Source organism: Conger conger, chromosome 4 (genome assembly GCF_963514075.1).
Source record: "Conger conger chromosome 4, fConCon1.1, whole genome shotgun sequence".
Classification (NCBI taxonomy): Eukaryota; Metazoa; Chordata; class Actinopteri; order Anguilliformes; family Congridae; genus Conger; species Conger conger.
In genome coordinates, this window is record NC_083763.1 from 6,407,180 (window position 1) to 6,430,301 (window position 23,122).

Here is a 23,122-nt window from a genome sequence, read left to right on the forward strand (position 1 = left end):
GCGATGGAATCAAACTCATGGTGGAGGGTAAGGTTAAGCTCATACAACCAGTTGCTAAACAGGGCGTGCCTTAGAACAATTGTCAGATCCCGGGTAAATTAATCGATAGAACAGTACAGGGAATTTGTGGAAATGAATTGGCTACTTAAAATGTCGCTACTTTCTTGTATTTATGAGCTGAAATCTACCACTCCCTGCTGCGCCCTCTCCGCAGGTACTTGGAATTCCACCGCTCCCAGTGTGCTCGTATTCCTGCCTCCCTCGGTCGGAAAAACTTCGGAGACGGTGACGCTATTATGCTTAGCCCATGGTCTATTCACCGGTGTCGTGGATTTCAGTTGGAGGATCAACGACACCGCGGTGACCGCGTCGGAGAGCGTCGCGCAAGCGTCTAGAGAACCGGACGGTTCGTACAGCGCCAGCGGACTCCTCGTTATCCCGAACACCGCATGGAGCCACGGCAACAGCTACAGGTGCGCGGTGACTCAAGGCAGCCAAGTTCACGAAGGAAGCGCGCAAACTTCTTGCTTGTGTGGGAGTTAAATAGACAATCTGCTGCACGGCCTTCTAACTGGAATTGCTTACACATCTGTAAATACGTTTATAATAAACACATTACAAGATAATGGTTTCAATGGATTTTATTAAAAAGAAACAGATTTAGGGTGCTCATGACCATTATATGATGTTGACATTAACGTTCAATAAATGATTACACATTTGTAAAAAGCAGTAGTACTAAGAGGATACACTGCTACATATTTATATTTTATTTATATATATATTTCATAGCAAATATATAGTTTATACACATAACCATGGAATGATATACATTCAAAATAAGAGTACACTTGGAATGCTTAAAGACATTTAAAAAATAAGACAAAACACAGATGTTTGACAGATGAACGAAGACCATGCATACTATTTGGCAGGCGTAGTGACATTCGACTGAAAGGTTGAAAACTGACAGAAATTGGGCCGGTTTCAAAGACACAGATGAACCCTAGTCCTCAATCTCCATTCAAAACTGAATGTAATCCAGCACTTGGCTTAATGGGAATCTGTGAAACTGACCCGTTATGATCTATATCAAACTCATACTTTCGTATTGAAGAGCAGCCGTGTATTGGTATGGAGAGCCATACAAGCATAGTGTTTTATTGGGCTTCCATAAATCCAGTATCCTCTTGACCACATACACATTTTCGGAAAACTGAACGTCATCATGCCTTCACGGCAAAGTGTCCAGTGTTAATTCAACACTAACAGAGTACATACAGTCACAAGTGCTGAATTAACACTGGACCATTTAACCGTGTTTCAGTTCAACAGTAAAGCAGCCTGCTCGACCACATCAATCAAAGGCACCAAAGATGTGTTAAGAGCTCCTTCCCACGGAGTTCCCTACAGTTTTACTTTAGTTTATTAAAAGTTTTTTTCAGCCATTATTCATTCATTTACATGCACTGCAGAATATGAACCAGACCGCCATTGGCACATTGTGAAAAGGGTCTTCATGACTAGACATGCAATTAGCCCATACTGACACCCATAACACTGTCCTACTGTACACAGGGTATGAAAAGCATGACATCTTGACGAAGCTGTGTTTTCCCCCCCCCAGTGCTAGCTTGCGTGATGTTGCCCTAGGAACGGGAATGTTGACTGCACACTACATATTGCTACATTCAGCGATCTACTCACTGCGGACTACTGTTTTACTGGGTGAGAGGCAGGTTTTTTTCCTGGCTACAGACCACCGTAAGGGGCTGGCACAGCTCATTTAGAGTGGAGGCTACAGACATGCGTATGTAGGCAAAAAGTGACACTTACAGTACTGAACATACAGCCCTCTTACCCCGGAATAAACAAATCTAAAAGTAGCGAGTAAGGCCTAAAAATATATCCCGTTATTAATACAACAAATTATTTCAAACAAATGTAGCTTATTAACAAACAACAACGCACAAAAGTCAAATATGAAAGCCCAAAATATTGCTGTAAATTGATACAAGAAAGCTTTTCATAAGGAAATAAAGTGAAATAAGACACAGACTCACTGCATGAACAGTGTAGTGTTTTAAAAAAAAAAACATAAAACAATAAAAATAATAATAATAATAATAAAAATAAAAAAAAACACTGAACAAAGATTCCACTGAGAATGTACACGGTCCGAACTATAATCTCATTAAATATGTGAATGTGTAAAGTATACATGGCGAAACTGAAATCTGAGGATTGGCACGTCGGCATCCGGCAGGCGCTTCCAGTACCGACTCGAGTCTGGGCCGCTCATGAAGGGACCGGCTGGATAGGTACAGGTACAGGTACAGTCAGGTCATGCATCGGCAGCCACACGCGTATGGAGGACGAGGGGGGGGCAGAGAGCGCGCGGGGGGGGGGGGGGGACCGGAGGGGCGGAGGGGCGGGGCGGGGGCCGGAGGGGCGGGGGGCTCAGCGCAGGCCGGAGCCCGAACGCTTCTCGGGGTCGAGCGACAGCACCAGCTCCTCCACCCAGCGCACCTCGCAGGCCAGCTGCTCGGCCAGCGAGTCGAAGCGGTTCTCCAGCCGGCCGAACTTGCGCTTCAGGGCGTTGGCGGAGAGCAGCGCGGCGCGCACCTCCTCCTGGCTCTGCCGCCGCTGCGCCTGGGCCCGCTGCAGCTCCTGCCGGAGGTGCCCCAGGTCGCCCGCGATGCTCTCGTTCTCCTCCTTGTACCAGCCCTCCTTCTCGTCGTAGATGGAGAGCAGGGCGGCCACGTCCTCCTGGCACGAGCGCTGGTTGCGCTCCAGCTGCCGCAGGCCCTCCTCGGCCGCGCCGATCTCCTCCATCACCTGGGAGAAGCGCTCGAAGTTGACGTAGGTGTTGTTGGGCGGCATGCTGGAGTGGGACTTGATGGTGTACTCCTTCAGACGCGTGGTCTTCAGGCGCCGGCGCTCCGGCTTGCGCCCGCTCTCCTCCTGCCTCACGTTCCGCCGCTTGATCACCTGGGAGACACACACAAGATGGAGGACCTCAGTAAAGGTTTAACACGCACACACAAGATGGAGGACCTCAGTGAAGGTTTAACACGCACACACAAGACGGAGGACCTCAGTGAAGGTTTAACACGCACACACAAGACGGAGGACCTCAGTGAAGGTTTAACACGCACAAACAAGACGGAGGACCTCAGTGAAGGTTTAACACGCACACACAAGATGGAGGACCTCAGTAAAGGTTTAACACGCACACACAAGATGGAGGACCTCAGTAAAGGTTTAACACGCACACACAAGATGGAGAACCTCAGTAAAGGTTTAACACGCACACACAAGATGGAGGACCTCAGTGAAGGTTTAACACGCACACACAAGATGGAGGACCTCAGTAAAGGTTTAACACGCACACACAAGATGGAGGACCTCAGTGAAGGTTTAACACGCACACACAAGACGGAGGACCTCAGTGAAGGTTTAACACGCACACACAAGATGGAGGACCTCAGTAAGGGTTTAACACGAACACACAAGATGGAGGACCTCAGTGAAGGTTTAACACGCACACACAAGATGGAGGACCTCAGGAAAGGTTTAACACGCACACACAAGATGGAGGACCTCAGTAAAGGTTTAACACGCACACACAAGATGGAGGACCTCAGTAAAGGTTTAACACGCACACACAAGATGGAGGACCTCAGTAAAGGTTTAACACGCACACAAGACGGAGGACCTCAGTAAAGGTTTAACACGCACACAAGACGGAGGACCTCAGTAAAAGTTTAGCACGCACACACAAGATGGAGGACGACGGTGAAGGCCCGTCCACACCAACGACTACAACTATACCCGTAACTAGAAGCGTGTCGTTTTAAAAATCGCTCTAACTGAAGCGAATGGTGGAGTCCACACCACAACTATAGCAACAGTGACGAACAATATCGTTGGGATCGCTTTAAAAAAATGAATTGGCCCTGAACGATAAAACACTGACAGCCAATCAAAATCTACTCAAATTTACAGACCGTCACACTGAGAATGTGCTGCCATCTAAAGCCGTCGAGTAAAGGCCCGTTCACAACCATAACTATAATGATAAACAACATAAATATGTTGTTTCATAAACTCGAGTGGATGGCCTCACCACAACTATAACGACAGTGACAGTGACAAACAATATCTTTGGGATATCTTTTCTAGCTGCATAAACGATAACGCACTAAAAGAAAGTAATCAGTTTCGTCAAAATATTTTCTATTGATTGGATTGTTTAAAGGTTCACTCCAAGAGTATCTATTAAAATGCAGCGAATTAATCCATATTTAAACGCATTGCAATCAGGACTCAGATGATTCAAGAAAACGGGTGCTGGACTCACCTTGATCCAGGGATGCTGCAGACTGTCTTCAATAGTCATTCTCTTCCTAAAAGCAAGGCAGCGATGTGAAACACAGTGCAATAAACCAGCACATTTCAGCGAATCAACCATTCCTTCCTTGAGAATAACACTGTAAAAAGCTGACACTATAACTTTTTTTACAACCACCTTATAGATAGGGTTAATTGTGCTCACTTTGGATCTTTGACCAGTAGTCTACGAATGAAGTCCTTGGCCAGTTCACTGGTATTGCTGAAGTACTCCTCGTCGAAGTCGTAGTTGACGGCCGAGATGTTGGTCAGTGTCTCTTGTTTAGTCTCTCCGAGGAAGGGGGAGGCGCCACTCAGCCTGAAACAAGAGGTCGTCATTTGTACTATAAACTATGCCAGCATTGTTGAAATATAAATTACAGCAAGTCTGCAGAATAATCGTATTGCATTCATTTGGATTCTTAGCCAGGAGGAAGGCAGCATACATGCCACACAGTACACTAAACTGTGATTAATACAAGAACCAAAATAAACCCAAATAGTAAAATAAACCATGTAAATAAATACTTACAAGATGTACGTGATGACGCCAATACTCCTGGTGGAGGAAGAAAACAAGGTTCAAGTGTTTAGGGCTGAAACTTTGGCAGGAGGAAGCAAGACAAGACTGATAAACTACACAAATATGATTCAGATACAGATTCACTGTAATGTAGGGGGCGACATGGCTCAGGCAGTAAGAGCAGTCGTCTGGCAGTCGGAGGGTTGCCGGTTCGATCCCCCGCCCGGGATGTGTCCCTGAGCAAGACACCTAACCCCCAAATGCTCCTGACGAGCTGGTCAGCGCCTTGCATGGCAGCCAATCGCCGTTGGTGTGTGAGTGTGTGTATGAATGGGTGAATGAGAAGCATCAATTGGACAGCGCTTTGGATAAAGGTGCTATATAAATGCCAACCATTTACCATTTAACCCACACCATCTGGTACTGGCAAAAATGTATTTTTTTTTTAATCTGCCTTATACTCACCACATGTCTGCTTCCAGGCCAAGGGGCTCATAATTGACGATCTCTGGAGCTGCAGGAGAAGCAGCATTCACATGTTAAAACCACTGACGGCATGCAATGATGCTCACGAACACAAACACAACCACACCCGTAAATGCTCCTTAAAATAAGTCCATACCTACAAACTCCGGCGTGCCAAAGATGTTCTTAAACTCATTCCCCGCTTTGATCTGATGTGCAATCCCAAAATCGATCAGCTTGATCCGGGGGTTAGGAACATTCTTATCCAGCAGCATAATGTTCTCAGGCTAGAGGGCAAAGAGGACATTTTGTTTTAATCAAGCAGGACAGAAAGACAAACACAAAAGCACACCGTATGCTATATGCTATAAACCAGGGCTGCCAAACGATGTTCCTGGAGACCTACCAACATGTAGTTTTTCCACTCAAACCTCAGAAAAGGACAACGTATTCAACAGCTAGAGAAGGGGTGGGCAGTTTTGGTTCTGGAGGGGCAGTATGTCTGCAGGTTATTGTTTCCAGCAATCAGCCCAGCTAAATGAGCCAATTGGCTGTATACACCAACACTAGTCCACTCATATATTACAGCAGATCATTCATGTCATTCATGCGCTTATAAGGAAATGTAGCTAAAATGTCAGATGCCTTGAACGTTAAGGCTAATTAAGTAATTCATCCATTATGGACTAAGGCGCCCTATAGACAACCCAGAGAAAGGCAGTAGGAATCACAATGCATTTCAACGGTCACGTGATCAAATACAACACCGATGTCGCTTCCGTCTGTTAAGGGAGACATGACATGCAACAAGCCAAAAACATTCGACAGAACGGGACCCAAACATTTCATTACATTAATGGCATTTGGCAGAAGCTCTTATCCAGAGCGACGTACAACAAAGTGCATACCCATAACCAGGGATAAGTGCGCTGAAAGACCCTAGAGGGAAGTACAATTTCAACTGCTACCTATACAACAAAGATAAGGACCATTTGAAAATTATTTGAAAACTATTTGAAAATGTTCTTTTTTTTTTTACGAACAAATAAACAAACAAACAACAAAGCAAAAGTGACCAAACTTAACTATACAAACACTGCTCACCTAGCCAACTAAAAATACCGATACACAGAGTAAATCACAAAGACAACAATTAAGGTTCACAGGGAGGTAGGGAGGGACGGGGAGAGGTGCTGCTTGAAGAGGTGTGTCTTCAGTTTGCGCTTGAAGGTGGGGAGAGATTCTACAGTTCTGACCTCAACGGGGAGTTCGTTCCGCCACCGTGGAGCCGGAGCAGACAGTAGTCGCGAGTGTGAGGTGGAGGTTCGGAGAGAGGGGGGAAATAGCAGGAGGACACGGCGCTCGCCTCACCTTGAGGTCGAAGTGGGCGATGCGCTTGGAGTGCAGGTAATGGACGCCGTCCAGGATCTGCTTGAGGAACTGCGTGGCCTCCTCCTCGCTCAGCGACTCCTTCTCCGCCAGGAAGTCGAAGAGCTCGCCGCCGGACACCAGCTCCAGGATGAGGATGACGTCGGTCTTGTTCTCGAAGATGTCGTGCAGCGTGATGATGTTGGTGTGCTGGATGCCGCGCAGGATGTTCACCTCCCGCTCGATCTCCTCCCGGCTCACGCCCCGCCGGCTGGACGACAGCCGCCGCTTCTTGATGAACTTGGCGGCGTACTCCGAGCTGGTGCTCTTCTCCCGGCACTTCCGCACGATGGCGAACTGACCACTGGGAGGGGAGAGGAGAGGAGAGGAGGAGGAGAGAGGAGAGGAGAGGAGAGGAGGAGAGGAGAGGAGAGGAGAGGAGAGGAGAGGAGAGGAGAGGAGAGGAGAGGAGAGGAGAGGAGGGTAGGGGCGGGTGAAGAGAGAACACTGAGCATACCAGAAGGATAACAAATAAATTATAACATAACATAACATAAGCTAATGAACAGGCCATTCAGCCCAGCAATGCTACCCCCAAGTGTACTACCTACTGCCTAGTTTGCCTAAAAGCTAAATGGAATCTAACACCGTATCAAGCCTGGCCCCAGTGTTTCTGCCTCCACTACATGTACTACTGGCAAGCTATTCCACACATTGACCACTCGCTGTGTGAAAAAAATACTTTCCAATATCTTTACGGAATTTCTCCTTTGCCAATTTCCGTATGATTTGACAAAATAAAAGTATTTTGTGGACGAATCAGGAGCAGTTTACGTCACTGCATCTCACATAATCAGCGGACAACGTCGATTCGGCAGGACTTCACGCCCATATATGGGCCCCCTTTCACCCTACTGCGCCATCTCTGGCTCCAATTTGTACAACAAACCCTACAAGCCCCAAAAATAATTCCACAAAACGCTGGCAAAACATTTTACAAAACGCTCACACATTACAAATAAACACAGTTGTTACTGTATGCAGGTATGAGGCAAGGTTAGGTTTGCCTAATTTGCCGTAACGACATCTGATAAAATCTGGCACCGCGTCTAGTCATCTCTGCCTCCACACATGGTGAGACACACAAGCTGTGATCCTGCAAACATCTCCTCTCAGGCCAAAGGTCACATTTCCTGTACAATTCAAAACAGTGGCATCAGCCCTCCACCATCATTCCAGCATCCCCAAACAAGTGCAAAACGAGGTCTAGGGCAATCCAAAACGTTGCCCCCAAAAATAAAAAAGGGAATTTTAACATTTTAACAATGTAATGTTAACATTTTAACAATGTAATGTTAAAATGTGTGTGAGCATCGGTTCTGTAATCATCTGTTTTACTTAAATGGGCACTTCAGGGGCATGATGCTCAGATTTGCATTGATTTAATCATTGGATGTATAATTTCATCCAATACTACTAACAATAATTACCATAATCACAATGATAGTGATATACTAAAAGGCACTGAGCAAGTAATTCACTAAACATGTAAAAATGATTAAAATGTTATAATAATAGTAGTAATTATTGTTGCTATTGCTGTTGGGCCAGCCGCCTGGTTCATGGCTACATTATGAGTACACAGTGCAGTACACAATTGGCAAAGATGCGTTGGTCTTATTTTCTCCGCACCACTGTGTTGTAGAAAGCCTTTTGCAAGCTAAGCACCCAAATCAGTACCTCTCCACAGCTGTGGACAAACACAAGACAGGCCTACACATAGCCAAACAATGATGTCATGCTCCTTACAACATGCGCAGAAAACACAACACTTCCATATAAAGGTACCCCGTCTGGTATCGACTTTCGGCAAGCTGATGACTCATCGCTCATACCAAGTCTACTCTTTCAATTCCAGGAATCAGGCTGCAGAGAACGCACAATGCCCCACAAAGCAAGAAACGCATTCCTCACACATACTGCAGAAAAATACCCAAAAACTGTGAACTGCGTTTTTCCATTCTGTACATTTCCCTTTGGCTTTGCACTTTGAAAAAAAAAAAAAACGCAAACGGCAGAGAGCACAAGGATCTTCACAAATTATGCAGTCTACAACTTTATACAGTCCAAAACAATTGACCCCCACAGTTTATTTTTCAAATGCTAGATATTGCAAGATATTTATTTTGCAGTTCTTTCTTGGTAGTTCAAAGGCAAAGTATTATTAGGTTTATAGTGGACCCTACCTTCCCAGTTCCTCTCCCATTTCATAGTACACCTCAACATCCTCTTGTCTGAATCCCGCCATGGTGACAGGACCGTCTCCTTACAGTGATGTCCTTGATTTCCGTCTCGAGTTGGGAAACTTGGGGAAAATGTACACTGATGAGAACACATGACTGAACAGAACAGGACATTTTTAAAAACCTCACGAGGGTGATTCCCAAGCCAAGTCACTCAGCCAAGTCGCTCGGAGAGGACTTGAGTGGTCTAGTCATTTTGGAATCTAGCCAGCTGAAGACCATTCTCACACGAACAGAACTTGGTAACGTTATATTTTGAGTGTGTGCGTTAGCTAGCTAGGCTAACAGACCTTAAAGGACTTCCACATTATACAGTAGTATGTGCTGACAGTGCCAAATAATTGCGGATATCAGACTGCTATCACCAGCAATCCTTTCATATTAACAGTAGGTCTAATCGAATTAAAAATGACTTCATTATGGATACCTCGCCGAGCTACCAATGTACCGCTTGTTATTTTTACACAAGTCAACATCCTCAGCCAAGGCAGGTTAAACGGACTCGTTCATTTAATATTTCCTTTGCCATACCTGGAACAATAGCGAGGAAAATGGCTGAGACGTTGGCTGGCGAATTAGCGACGCTATGTTAATTAGCTAAATATAGCTATCTGCCGGTGTTAAGTGCCACCCTCAGCTATGCGCCGGAGTTATGTGCCACCCTCAGTAAGTTAAACATTGAATGTCAAACAGTACTGTCATCAATTGCAGATATGTCCCGGTCTTACCCGGGCCTGTATAACTAGGACAGGTCAATTTACATACTTCCGGCCGCAGGTAGCAATCGAATTCGCTAACCAGCTACGCAGCTATCTAGCTAAATAGCCATGGCTATACTGTGTATCAGGCCCGTTCCCAAAGAAATGTAACGTTATTTGCTGAAAACGTAGGTTGCCAAGCTAACCAGCGTGTTAGCAATGGTTAAACTAACCTTAACTAACGTTATGTTCACGGAATAACGAGCGAGAGATCTAGGATAGCGAAGTTAGCTAGCAAGCCATTGTCTTGTCTTGAATGTTATAGCCGAATAAACCGAAACCTTTTGGGCAATGTATGTAAAGTAAGGAATGTAGATAAAGCCGTCGTATTTTATTTCACACAATGTAAGTTAGGTTGTCCTAGTCGAGTTGAGAAGTTACCAGTAAACTTACTTTTATCTCGATGCCCGCATTCCTTTCCTTTTTCTGTCCACATTCAATTACCTGATCCACTGACTGGCCACTGCCAAAAAGTTGGAATTACATCACTTGTCATTTAAACCCGCCCTTGAGAAAAATGAGCGATTCTATGGGTTTATTCTCGCGGTTTCCACATTTCTGATTGCGCGAAACTGTACGTCAATCATTAAAACGGAAACAACGCGGAAGTCCTACGTAATGATGGTCCTTTAAATGTTCTCACCAGCGCCATCTCCGAACATTGCCGAGTAGCGGTTTTAAGAATGTGGTTACGCTATGAAAGCGCTCACTAAATGTTTTGTTAAAATAGCCTAAGAAGAGCTGGTTAGCAAAATGTTAAAATATAGAACTGGCGTTTCCGTTTGAATACGTGGTCTTCACAACACACTTACATATACAACAAACACAGGCTAGCGCTAGCTAAATAGTCCAGACACAACTATCCGTTTAAGTTTTAGCTTTTGGCTAACCGCACTTGGAACGATGATTCCATTCGGTAAGGGAGCTAATTCCGAGGTGAGGCCAGGATCTACAAAACACAACCGCAAGACGAACCACTCCAAGCATATAATGCGGTCTAACAGAGTTAATACTGGTCAACAGAAGTAGAATTTCTTTGAAGAGCTTGGACATTTCAATTGTCACTTACCCAGAACCAAACTCCAGAAGCTATGGGAAATGTGTACAACGGATTGGTGGCGATGCTGATCCAGCGAAAGTGTTTGCATCAATGCTCTGTGTTCTTTTCATCACTCAATCAGTTGTCTGAGAATAGTTACTGTAATTTGTTGGAAATGTGTGACCCTTTAGTGTACAAAATGTTAACACAAGTAATTGCCTGTTTGCAGGGTATTTACAATATAATAATATTGTTTGTTCATCGATAGTAGACAGGCTGGGGAAATTAGCCATTGAAATGGTAACAATTTTTTGGAAATAAACGGGGAAAACCTTGATTGTTTATGTGAATATATATGAAAAATACGTACATGTACAAGTATGCACAATGGCCTATACGCGTATTAAACGTGAACTCTTAAGAATTAAAAATAAAATAAAAAGCTTTCTACTGAATTCTTAATATAGACAATATGTTTACATGAACATATTGGTTTAACAAATAATATAAGTCTTTGCATTACTGCAGTATGCCGCTGGGTGGTGCAATTTGCCTGAGAATCGGGGGTGAAGTGTTGTTTGTGTAGAGAAACAGCCTAAGTTCATGAACAGGACATCCTATTCTAGCCCTACCAAATGAAGAGAGAACAGCAAAAGTACCTGGGTGTTTCTCAGTATCTGTTCTTGTCCTTTCTTGGGGTTGTGAAGCACTCCCTGTCTTCTCTGAATGTTCTGAAACACAATCAATCTATTTGTCACACTTGCAACTGCTAAAAAGTGAAGTTATAAACAAGATGTACTCTGGCAGACAGAAAATTCTTCAGACAGGTTTTGAACTTGTACATGCCATGCCTATACTGACACAAGACCACATTGATAATTACATTTCTAAAACAAAAATGACCCTATAGAAATGTGATCTGTGTCAGCAAATTATATTTGAACAGTGGCAATGGAGCAAATTTAGCAAATACTTCGTATTGCTTTTACCTCTGAATTGGGCATACAATGTTTGTTGGGATGCTACAGTTTCAGCCTCACAATAAAAACATTGCATTGTACAAGCATATGCACACACAAACAGGCAAGTTATTCACTTTACTAATACCTGTATGAGAAAGGCCAAGTATTTAATTTTCTTCATGTCAGTGGTGCTTCTGGGTTCTACTGCTGCTTTTCGAAAATGGCAGGTATAATGTGTGCAACCATTTATGTCCCTTTGTACAATCTTTTATTGATTTTTTTATTTTGACAAAATTTTCAAAACTGCTTTGTAAATTGGCATAAAAAGTGTTTGTGTGAAAGACAGCCTATATGATTCTGTAGCAGCCATGAACAGAAACTGACCTTTAGGTGCCTACCGACACCATGCTGTGTCAGTATCTACAAAAGCAAACAAATCTGAACCACTTGCCGAGGAGGGCTTGAGTTGAGATACGGCAGGGGCGGGGGGGGGGGGGGGGTTGGGGGAGGTGAGAGGTTGGAGAAATGTGTGCGGAGAGTGTGGTTTCTATGGCACGTTTCCAACTGGAAACACACGGCAAAGAAAGAAAAACAACTTCGCTCTACATTTCTCATACAGGAAGCGGTAGGGGGCGATGAGCAGCCAACGGGAGCTTCGGGAGTTGAAATAGTCCTCTTACAGCAAAACAAGATTCCTGGGTGTCCCCCAGGCCTAGCCATTTACCAAGTTGCTGTTTCAGCTTCCACCGTCAAGAGGTGATGGTCGTTACCTGAAACCATTGTCATTAATGAAACTTGCACTGACAATGTAAGAAAAGTGTTAATGAACACGACTTGTTGAATGTGCATCTACACTCAGTGACCACTTCATGATGTATTTATTTAGACTTATTCTTTTGACTTATTGGTCTTTTGCTGCTGTGACCTATCCACTTAAGAGGTTTGACGTGTGTTCAGAGATGCTCTTCTGCATACCACTGTTGTAATGTGTGATTATTTGTGTTACTGTCAGCTTTGACCAGGCTGGCCATTCTCCTCTGACGTCTTTCATTATCAAGCCGTTTTTGCCTTCAGAACTGCTGCTCACTGGATGTTTTTTTGGGTTTTTTTTGCACCATTCTCTGCAAACTCTAGAGACTGTTGTGCGTGAAAACCCCAGGAGATCAGCAGTTTCTGAGATACTCAAACCACCCTGTCTGGCACCAACAATCATTCAACGGTCAAAGCCATTTAGATCATACTTCTTCCCCATTCTGATATTTATTCTGAAAAACAGCTGAACCTCTTGACCATGTCTGCATGCTTTTATGCATTTAGTCGCTGCCACATGATTGTCTGATTAAATATTTACATTAACAGGCTGGTGTACAGGTCCACCTAATGAAGTGTTCAGTGAGTGTATATGGCACAATCTCATACAGCGCATGAGTACTACATACTTGCATCAACAGACCTTTCTGGGTTTGAGTGAAGGAAGAGGTGGAGGTCGCAGCTAGCCATGCTAGCACTGACTCAGCAGACACTTTTCTGTTTTGCCCCTGCTCTGAGTGCAGTTGTAAATAGGTGCAGTAGGGGTCTGCCGATGGGGGAGGAGGAGGAGGGGGGGGGTGTGTCTAAATAGGGAAGTATGCAGACTATGCTGCCTTGTGACACTGCAATCTTTAATGGCCCCCTTCGCCCCCACTCCCCTCCCCTTCTGTGCAAGCATACGCAGACGCACGCACACACACACACACACACACACACACACACACACACCCACCACAGCAGTGTCATCAGCGAAACCAGTCTATTAATAAGTCCATGCTGTTGCTCCCATTAGATACCGAGCACGGGTTGGCCTCGCTTCAGTCAACTCACGATGACCGTCTCCTGCCAACCCCCGTCATGGACCCTGAGCCCTGGCGGGCAGGGAGAGGGTGCAGCAAGCGGGAGAATGCGGTAAACAGATGCCAGTCGTATTTCAGCATTAAACTCAGCATAAATGGATTGGATTGTGGTGGTGGTCGTGGTGGTGGTGGTGGTGGGGGGGGCAGGGGTGGGGTTCTATTTTGAAGCTGTTTTGATCACTTTCCTTAGGGCACGCGTCAGCAGATTCCCCAGCTCCTTTCTACCTGAGTCAGGCCAGTGAACTGACCTCCCGCTCACAGCCCAGGAGAGACAGAGAGAGAGAGCCGACACACCCTTTGAGAACAGACCGAAAAACAATTCCATCAGAGAGAAACTATTTGCATTAGATACCTTGTGAGGAGCGACAAGATTATAAAACAAATGATCTCTCTCAGTGTAAACAAGAAGCATCACCGCATCGGTACGTTGGAAAGCACCTGTCAGGGTTGTTTTTTTTTGTTTTTTTTTGATCGTCTGGTACAGTGAGACTGCTCGTCTCACCTGTCGGCAAGCTCAGGTTGTTTTCTCGACTCTTCTCCTCGACAGACGTGGAGGCAGGCCTGGGCTTGCCCCTGAGGCTAGAAACCAGTTTGGTTGTTTTGTACTTCTTGAAATTCAATTGGGATCAGGTGTTTTTTTTTTTTTACCAAGCCCAGCAAACTGAACACATTTGTCCTTGTAGAAGTACTGTAGAAGTCTATATTAGGCTAATCATTTATCATACAAAATACAGTATTTGTAGTGTAGCCACAGTTTCTCTAACACGTTTGCAAAAGCTGTAAAGTGAAACCTTCCGGAACACCAAAATGGAAAAGCATCTCACAAGCAAAATGGCTACAAAATAGCCTGAAATGTTTGCAACAGATGTCGCCAGGAATATTGTCTTGCAGAGGATTAATTTATTGATTTTGGTCACATTTATGAGTTTATATTTTAAAAGGGCCCAGTTTTAAGATACAATGCCAAATGGCATTGGAGTAGAAACTAAATATAAAACACTTGGATGTTGTTCATGTTGGGGATACAGAACTTAATTTGGAATTGCTGCTATTAGAGCTAGCATATGTCTGGCTAAGTAGACGTCCTTAGAAATCTGTTTACTTCATTGATATGGTGATACGAATAGGATATCTGGATATATTTAATACAGAGCCATATTAAGTTTCTGCCATCTTAATTGTCCATATGAGTAATACGCTGTTATTGATTTTTTTGTCCCATATACGTATGTAGGTCCCTTATATGGGCATTGCTAAAATGCATATTCCTGGGGGGAAAAAAAACCTGTTCCTGATTCTATGAATTAACAGCTTTTGAATGAGGAGTGCTTTCTTAGAGCTTGTATGAAAATCTGTTAGATCTCCAGGAACAGGATTTGGTGGCCATGTTTTAAAGCAATTCTGAAAGGCTAGATCACAGAAAGGTGGCAGAAAATCTAATTTGGAGGACATTTGTACAATACAGTTAGCTGTTACAATTAAATTAGTCAATTACAATGAGCTATTTCTTGTGATATGAGGTATCTGTGTGAAGTTTGATAACTACTGTACCCAAATCAAGATTATTAATAAAACTTGAAAAAAAAAAAACATGATAACACATAACACAATATCATTTACTATAAAATAATTATACACTGAAATATGGTGGCCATGCCATATGAATAGTATTCATAAGTGTATTATTTTATTTGCCTATGGGAGCTGGTGATGTAGTGGAGAACTTGGTGAATACCATCGTATCGATGAGGAAGTGTCCAGCCTAAATTGCTTCTGTAAATAACCTAAATGGCAATTTGGTCAGTGCCATTTAATACCATTTGATTGTTCAGAAAACAATGGGGACAAAACGGCTGTGTCCAGGTTTAAAATGGTTTAAAAAGAGATGTTATTTAAGGGTAAGAGCAGTCGTCTGGCAGTCGGAAGGTTGCTGGTTTGATCCCCTGCCCTGGGTGTGTCAAAGTGTTCCTGTCGATGTGACTCCTAGCCCCCGACTTCTCCTGACAGGCTGATTGGCAGCTTGCATGGCAGCCTATTACTGTTGGTGTGCAAATGAATGGGTGAATGAGAGGCTTCAATAATAAAGCGCTATATAAATGGAGTCCATTTACGATTTACCAAGGGCTGCACATAATGCCAAATTGCAATACAAGTGTCAAGTTTCGTAATGCTAAGGATACATTTCCATTAATATATTTCTGAAAGTTTTTAAATATTTGTGACAATATTTGCAATATTACAAATCAAATCAATTGGATAAATGTGTTGTTTGAGGCGAGTGTCTTTCTTTCATGTGAACATTTGAAAAATAGTTGCCTGCTGACATGATCAATTATCTCAGAGGAGCTGTCATGTAAGCATTTTATCGACAAATTGGTTGGGCAGAAGATTAATTATGGTGGACCACAAGGGACAATAAACACCTTTTTAAAATAGAGGCTATTATGAGGTCCCGTCAATGTCATATTAGGAGTGTTGACAAAATGCCATCGGCGTTTACGAACCGTCAACGTGACATTCAAAATAGTTCAGTTCAAAATAGACCTTGTGGATTTTATTGCCAACTTCCCAATAAGCAGAACGAAAAGAAACTACAAAAAACAAAAAACAAAACACAGAGCGGATGAGGCGGGTACCTGCGAGGGTACCTATATCTGCACTGACTGGCTCCCTAATAATAACCAAAGAAGAGAAAATAACAAACCAACAAACCAACACAAAAACATCAGTATCCCCGCTCCTCCCAAAGTAGTTGGGTAATGGGGTGAGGGGAACTTCTCCCAGCCTTTTGGAGGAAATCCACAGAGCTCAGCGCTAAGACGAACACAATGTGTCTATATCCAGGCCTGTACACAGGGCTCCAGACTTCACCACCTGGATCTGCTGCCTCGGCTACACATTCCTGCCTGTTTACGTCTGCTCTCTCTCCGCCGACTGTCGCAGACACAACCACCCTGGCGTCCCTAGTGCCGGCGTTGGGAGGCTTCGCCATCACCCCGCTACCCCGCTCCGCGGCCAAGACTCAGAGGATGCTGGGAAGCTGTTTGTGTGTGGGTGGGTGTAGCCTTGGCAGTCTCTCTCGCTCCCCCCTCTCCCTCTCTCTCCGGACTGAGGGGTGACTAATACTGGCTGCCGTCCCGGCCTGTATTTACATGTCTGCGAAGGAGAAACAGGAACCGGTCTAAACCAGCACACGCCGACCCTCAGGGCTATTCCAGAAGTCGTCTCTCTCCCACCGCGTCACAGAGATGATGATTGGCTGAACATTTCCCCAGTGGCTCGTCGCAATCTCCTGGAAGGGTCTCGGTTTCCTGGAAAGTGTAACCGAACCCCTTATCTTACGGAGACATTCTGTGAGCCCAGAAAAGTGTATTTGCGTCAGGTGATTTTTTAAATTTATTTTAAGTTATATAAAAGTTCAGAGGTCGTCATAAATAACTTACGTACAGTGTGATGATCGTCATGTATTCGGACAGGGACACAAGCTATGATGTACAGCATTGCAGAAGTTTCATAAGGCATAGATGGAGGAGCCACTTGAGTCTGAATAGCGTGCGAAGCTAATCAGCAACTTCCACCTTTTACACATCGAGGAAATAAACTCCGTATTATGCATATATACATACCATAGTGAAAAAGCATAGCACATATGTATTTTAGAAAACAAATAAACTGAAATAAACATTATGGCAATAGTACATACATAGTTCAGATGAGGAAGGAGCCAATAAAAACACATACCAAATATTTAATGAAGGCTTAAAAAAAATTAACAGTCGGTCATTGTCCTCATGGTATATTCCCTGAGGAAGAAACGATTTTTTTAATTTTCCAAATATTAGTTTGTTCCTCCAATGTCCCTGTCAAAAGGTGCCTAGGACCATATATTGCCCTAGGCAGCAATATATCATTAAATTGTACCTCTTTTTCTTGGAAAATATACTCAATTGTACCCAAAGACAACATTACTGTACTTTCAGGGTACAGTTGGGAAATTTGATCCTTGAAGAACAAAAATGCACTTCCCCTCACACTTTATTTCTGACAGTGCAGGAGATAAAAATTCAAGTTCATCCAGTGCGTTATATTAATAGAACAACAATGAATACAAACTTTGGGAGAACTGAGGGTCACGCTGGAGATAGCCATAGTATGTTGCAAAACAGAACCAGATCCAGGCGTATTTTTAAAATCTTCGTTGTTCCCAGAGTCTGTGGGCACTCGGGCCAACATCTCCCCCATCAGGCACCCATTACCCGTGCCAGTCCAGCCAGCGGCAGACAAAACAACCTGAAGGAACAGCGCCGTTAGCGTTAGCCTAGCCTCAGCCTCCCTCACGCAATAACATCAAGATAGACTGTCACTTTGCGCTCCGGTCAAACTAGCGCGATGTCCGGGCGGGGGGGGGGGGGGGGGAGGAGGATGTCCGCACGCAGCGAGACTATGTGAATTTTAAGAATCCGAATTCTCTCTGGAATTCGCACGGCGACACAAACTAGCACCGCACCTCCCCATGAAATGCCACCCGCCATGGAGCCTGGGAGGGAGGAGGGGGCGGCCGGGTGTTTTCGCGAGCGCCTCATGGCCTGTCCTCGTGCTGGAACAGAGGAGTGATATCGTCCGTGTTTTGTTTCCAGTTGAGCGTTTTAGATCCTGGGGAAAGAAACAGAGTCATCAGCGTTTGGACGTGCAGAGGGGAAAATGTCATGAGCTCTGACCTTATCTCGCTAAGTCGCAGTAGCTTTCTGGTGCAGTGCTCTAGTTCTGCAGTATCTGACGAATTTATCTTTTTATATCTATAACCAAATAGACATACCCCAAAACAAAGGCCCGGTACCTTTTATTTCGATCTTTATTTACACTCGGAATAGGAATACCTAATGCCTAATACATAATAATAATAATAATAATAATAATAATAATAATAATAATAATAATGGTGCATCAAGTAAATATGGCATTCATTTATACTATCAAAATCAATAACACCTGCAGAGTTAGTTAGAGCCATTTGGAAAATGTTACCTTCACAAGCGCACTTAGTTTTTCCATTGCACGATCCAAGATACAGTTTGTTTATGGAAAGCCTTGCAAAGTGCCTCATTAATGAGCTGCAATCCAGTGCATTGTTTTTATTCATCCTTCCCGTAGTGGGGAACTTTTATTTATATATATATATATATATATATAGAGAGAGAGAGAGAGAGAGAGAGAGAGAGAGAGAGAGAGAGAGAGAGAGAAAAAATAGTGTAATTTACACTATGCAATGTATATTACATTTTGTATAACTGCAAATGACCATGCCTAGATTAGGTGTAAAAATCCCTGTCTGCCACATCTTTATCTAGTTAGTGAGTTGTTAGTGATAATTATTATTATTATTGCTCTTGTGATGGCTGTTATTATTATTATTATTATTATTATGATATTATGATTGGTTCACCAGTTGAAGACATGTCTCTGTTGGACGATAAATCCCATCTTGGGTGGAAGTTGAACTGCAAGCTGACAGTGTGATGATACAAGGCTCTGATCAGGTAGTATAATGATGTAATACTTTAGGAAACCCAATCATGACAAAATTCTGGTAGATCATTTACTTTGTGTAGCTTACTGTTTATTCAGATTTGTTTCATAAGTCTTCTCAACTTATGAAACAAACAAATTAAATTAAGTGATGGATAAGGTCTTCAGATGGGGAAAATGTAAAAATAATAATAATAATAATAATAATAATAATAATAATAATAATAATAATGTCCTATGTAAAGAATAATATTCACATATACACACATAGGCATACATACTAACGCACGCACTGTTACACGCCAACTAAAGAAAGGAGGACTAGCCCAACCAGCCTGAAATCAGAGACGGTGGAGCACAATGCACTGTTTTAATGGACAGGGGAGACTGAAGTCTTCCTCAGAGTCAAAAAAAGTGTGTGAAGTTGTCTGGGTAAGGAGTCCGTTATAGCCGTTATAGCTGTTATGTTTTTAACTGAATCACGTTTCAGAAGCGGCTGCAGCACAAATAAGCCAGATAGTGCTAGAAGTCACCTTTTGCCTCTCCGCAAGTCTCCTCCTTTCAAAGACAAACAGGGCTTCCCACCGGAGTCCCAAACCCACAGATCACAATGTTATTCCAAGAAATATTTTGGTAGAACAGCTGTACAAAACACCCTCTTTCACAATCCCAGCATTCAGAAGGAAAACAGGCCTAACTGCAGTGCAAATAATCACCGAGAGGGCCTCAGTATCGTCTTCTTTCGCACAGTGGAGTCCTGCTTCTGTCTCGGGGACTACCATGTTTTTGGTTTCTGTGGTCACAGAGCGTTGTCTCCCAGCTGTGTGTGGCATCGCCGTGGCTTCACCGGAATCTGGAGAGAACTTGGACTTCGTGTTGTATCATCACCAGAAAATATAGCCCACAGATCAGTCTGATGTCAAATTTAAATTAGATTTGCAAAATATTAAAGGTGCAAATCCTTGGAAATCCTTATCTTGGGATTGCCTCAAACCTCATGAATAATCGGTCGTTAGGGGCGACATGGCTCAGGCAGTAAGAACAGTCGTCTGGCAGTCGGAGGGTTGCCGGTTCGATCCCCCGCCCAGGCTGTGTTGAAGTGTCCCTGAGCAAGACACCTAACCCCAAAATGCTCCTGACGAGCTGGTCGGTGCCTTGCATGGCAGCCGTCGGTGTGTGAGTGTGTGAGTGTGTGAGTGTGTGTATGAATGGGTCTAACTTTTATGCTTTCATTACTTAACATTTCACAAACTCTGGCCTTAAACAGTAATTCAGTGCAGGTGCAACCTTCACAACATGGCCATACTGCATTTTCTATTCAGCTAACAGGAATGGCCGATGTGGTGGTTCACAGACCACAGATGGTGTATAAATAATCATTTGCACTTCCTACGACATGGTGCTGGGCCGAGACTTTTGAACTCCAACACACCTTTAACTGGTGATACTGTGCGCACACATCGACCACAATTGCCTTTGTGGCACAGAATGTTGACCCCCCCCCCCCCCACCCCACCCCCCCCCCCCCCCTTCGAGATCCGCCCTCACGAACCCAGGCACCCCCCAAAAACTCGCAACAGCACAAACCGGAGCGCCCCCCCGCCCCCCCCCCCACCTAGCCCGTTCCTAAAAGCAGCAGCGAGAACTGGACTCTCGACATGCAGAAGGGCAGACAAGGGGCTTAATAACCCTGCGCCACCCTGCACTGACTTCCCCACTCGCGCTGGCACCGTGCCAGCTAAAAGCAGTACAAACCGGAGCGAGCCGGTACAACACAGACTAACCTCCTCTGCCCTGCCCCCCCCCTCCTCCTCCTCCTCCTCTCTCAACAAGCCCCAAGCACGCACAGCCTCTCTCACTTCCTTCTTCCTCCCCTCTCTCTCTCTCTCTGTTTTTCTCGCAGGCTTTCATGTCGCCCTTTTTTGTTCAGTTTGGATTTTTTTTTTTTTTTTTTTTTTTTCCTTTTTCTTTTCTCACAGTTATTCAAAAGTAGTTTTTGGACAGCCGGGCAGACTGTTTATGCCTTGCATCGCTAGTTTTTCCCCCGACTCATACAAAAAGGGAAAACAACGACACCAAAATCAGTGTCCTCATCTCCTTTTTAGTTTCTATCTTTAAGCTGGCAAAGAAAGCTTAGCATGTGGAAAGAGTTGGGTCATCTCTTTTCTTCCTGAGGCTAGAGGGTTATTTGTTGTTGTTCTGTCTGATTCCCTGACTCATCTCAACATGGACAGACAATCCTTCCATCTGTCCCAAGACACAAAGCAGATGGAGAGTTCCTTCTCGCCATTCATCGAACCAAACGGGCGTCTGACGTACTTTGCCTTGACAATCTTAGTGCACTATTCAGCGTTCATTTGCAGTCGCTCCAAAATAAAATTCCTTCAGCGTGTTTGTGACAGGCTTTTCTCATCAGTCCGAGGGTTGCCTCACTCCCCTTGTTTTTTCCTCACCATTCCCAGAGGGATAAAAGCCTGACAGGAACACCTGCTTTCAATCAGTTCCACAGCTGGAGTGATTGGAAAGTGGCCCCCAAATCGTTTCCCAGAATTCCCCAGCACCGATGCAAGGCTTCGACAGGGGTTCTGAGATAACAGGATTTACACAGCAAATACGCAAAGCGCAGATTCCAGTCCCACCCTCTCCAACTCTAGTGCCTCAAACAATAAAGGCCTTAATAATATCCAACTGCTGATTTAGCCTTATATTGAACTGAATATGAAATTGCTGGAAAGCCTTTCTACAGATAGTGTAAATGCAACACTTGAATAGTGCTAATATAGACTCAGAAATATATTCGTAAATACAGTAGATGGCATTAGTAGAATCTTTTTTTTTTTTTTGCATGGAAACTATTCTTGTTGAAGCCTCTGAACTATGCCAACAGTGCATTACAATAATACTGCCAACTTTTTACAAACAACTTATGAAGTACATTAAACAACCGTTGACCGTTCAAAGCAATCAAACTTTCAATTTCAATCGCAAGATGATGTCTCGGAGGTAATGATAATCTCATTTTTTTTAAATGTATTGTTTTAAAACAGGTTCTGTTTGAAATTAAGTTACCCTTTTCCTTCCATCTGCTCTCTCCATTCCCTCTGCCCATCTCCCCCAGATTCTCCACCTCTGTCTCAGTTCATACACTCGCAGAAAGGTACAGAAAACACCTAAAAAAAGTACAAATGCTTGTGGCTGTGGTACATAAAATTGTATCCCTCGCCTGCAATATATAATTAATTGGCACCTTGGAAAAACTTACTCATTTGTACCCAAAGGGAACATTACTGTACTTTCAGGACATTTGGGAAATTTGATCCGAAACTGTACCTCCACTGTTGCTTCACTTCTGTGTAGGGCTGAGCTGGGGCCTGTCTCTGTGAGCGCCCAACCCGTGCTTTGTGATCTGCACCGCATTGTACAGCGCAGCGAGGCTGTGACCCAGAGGCCACGGTCCCCAGGGATACCCACTCTGGTGACCGGCTGTCAATGAGCTGATGAATGGACCGTAAGCAGCAGCCCGCGGCCTCAGGGAACTCTGGGATATCTAGAGGTTAGAGCTGCTCGCTGGCATTAGAAAACACAGGGGAGGGGAGAGAGCTGAGCCGAAACTTTTCTGCTCTTAGCAACAGCCGCAGGAGCGCTGGCCAATGGGCGTCGAGCAGGAAGGAGTGACTGACAGACAGGCCATGTCGCCCCCGCTGCAAACCGAAAGGGGAGGACGGCTTCCTGTGTTCTTCGGCTGTGGGGTTAACGCGACAGATGAAGCGCGATGATAAAACCCACATTTCTGCAATTTCGCAAAAAAAAACCCCCCCGTCGTCACAAGGCATTTAAACAGAGGAGTTTTAAAAACAACATAAATTGCACATGCGCAGTGAAGTTTTGTTAGTCTTT

General features: G+C 44.1%; 1 protein-coding gene and 2 long non-coding RNA genes across 10 annotated transcripts; 1 reads left to right on the forward strand and 2 right to left on the reverse strand.

The window, feature by feature from the left end:
- Nucleotides 1-626: 626 nt before the first annotated feature.
- On the reverse strand, nucleotides 627-10,328 carry dapk3 (death-associated protein kinase 3). The gene is made up of 9 exons (XM_061237372.1): nucleotides 10,203-10,328; nucleotides 8,995-9,113; nucleotides 6,752-7,112; nucleotides 5,538-5,667; nucleotides 5,381-5,429; nucleotides 4,925-4,951; nucleotides 4,559-4,711; nucleotides 4,364-4,409; nucleotides 627-2,991 (listed from the first exon to the last, which is right to left on the reverse strand). The coding sequence occupies exons 2-9, from the start codon at nucleotides 9,054-9,056 to the stop codon at nucleotides 2,461-2,463; spliced, it is 1,359 nt and encodes a 452-aa protein (XP_061093356.1). The 5' UTR covers nucleotides 9,057-9,113; nucleotides 10,203-10,328; the 3' UTR covers nucleotides 627-2,460.
- Nucleotides 10,329-13,589: 3,261 nt separating this feature from the next.
- LOC133126997 (uncharacterized) lies at nucleotides 13,590-15,291 on the forward strand. Its single transcript, XR_009708568.1, has 2 exons — nucleotides 13,590-13,751; nucleotides 13,890-15,291. It is a non-coding gene; the product is annotated as an uncharacterized LOC133126997 (long non-coding RNA).
- Nucleotides 15,292-16,226: 935 nt separating this feature from the next.
- On the reverse strand, nucleotides 16,227-22,888 carry LOC133126996 (uncharacterized). 8 transcript variants are annotated; one of them, XR_009708567.1, is made up of 6 exons: nucleotides 22,556-22,887; nucleotides 22,295-22,395; nucleotides 18,207-18,352; nucleotides 17,813-17,989; nucleotides 17,143-17,277; nucleotides 16,227-17,050 (listed from the first exon to the last, which is right to left on the reverse strand). It is a non-coding gene; the product is annotated as an uncharacterized LOC133126996 (long non-coding RNA). The 8 variants fall into 8 exon arrangements; XR_009708563.1 differs by lacking the exon at nucleotides 22,295-22,395 and adding an exon at nucleotides 18,725-18,857 and having other exon boundaries at nucleotides 17,813-18,352; nucleotides 22,556-22,888; XR_009708566.1 differs by having other exon boundaries at nucleotides 16,227-17,010; nucleotides 17,147-17,277; nucleotides 17,813-18,352.
- Between the last annotated feature and the right edge of the window lie 234 nt (nucleotides 22,889-23,122).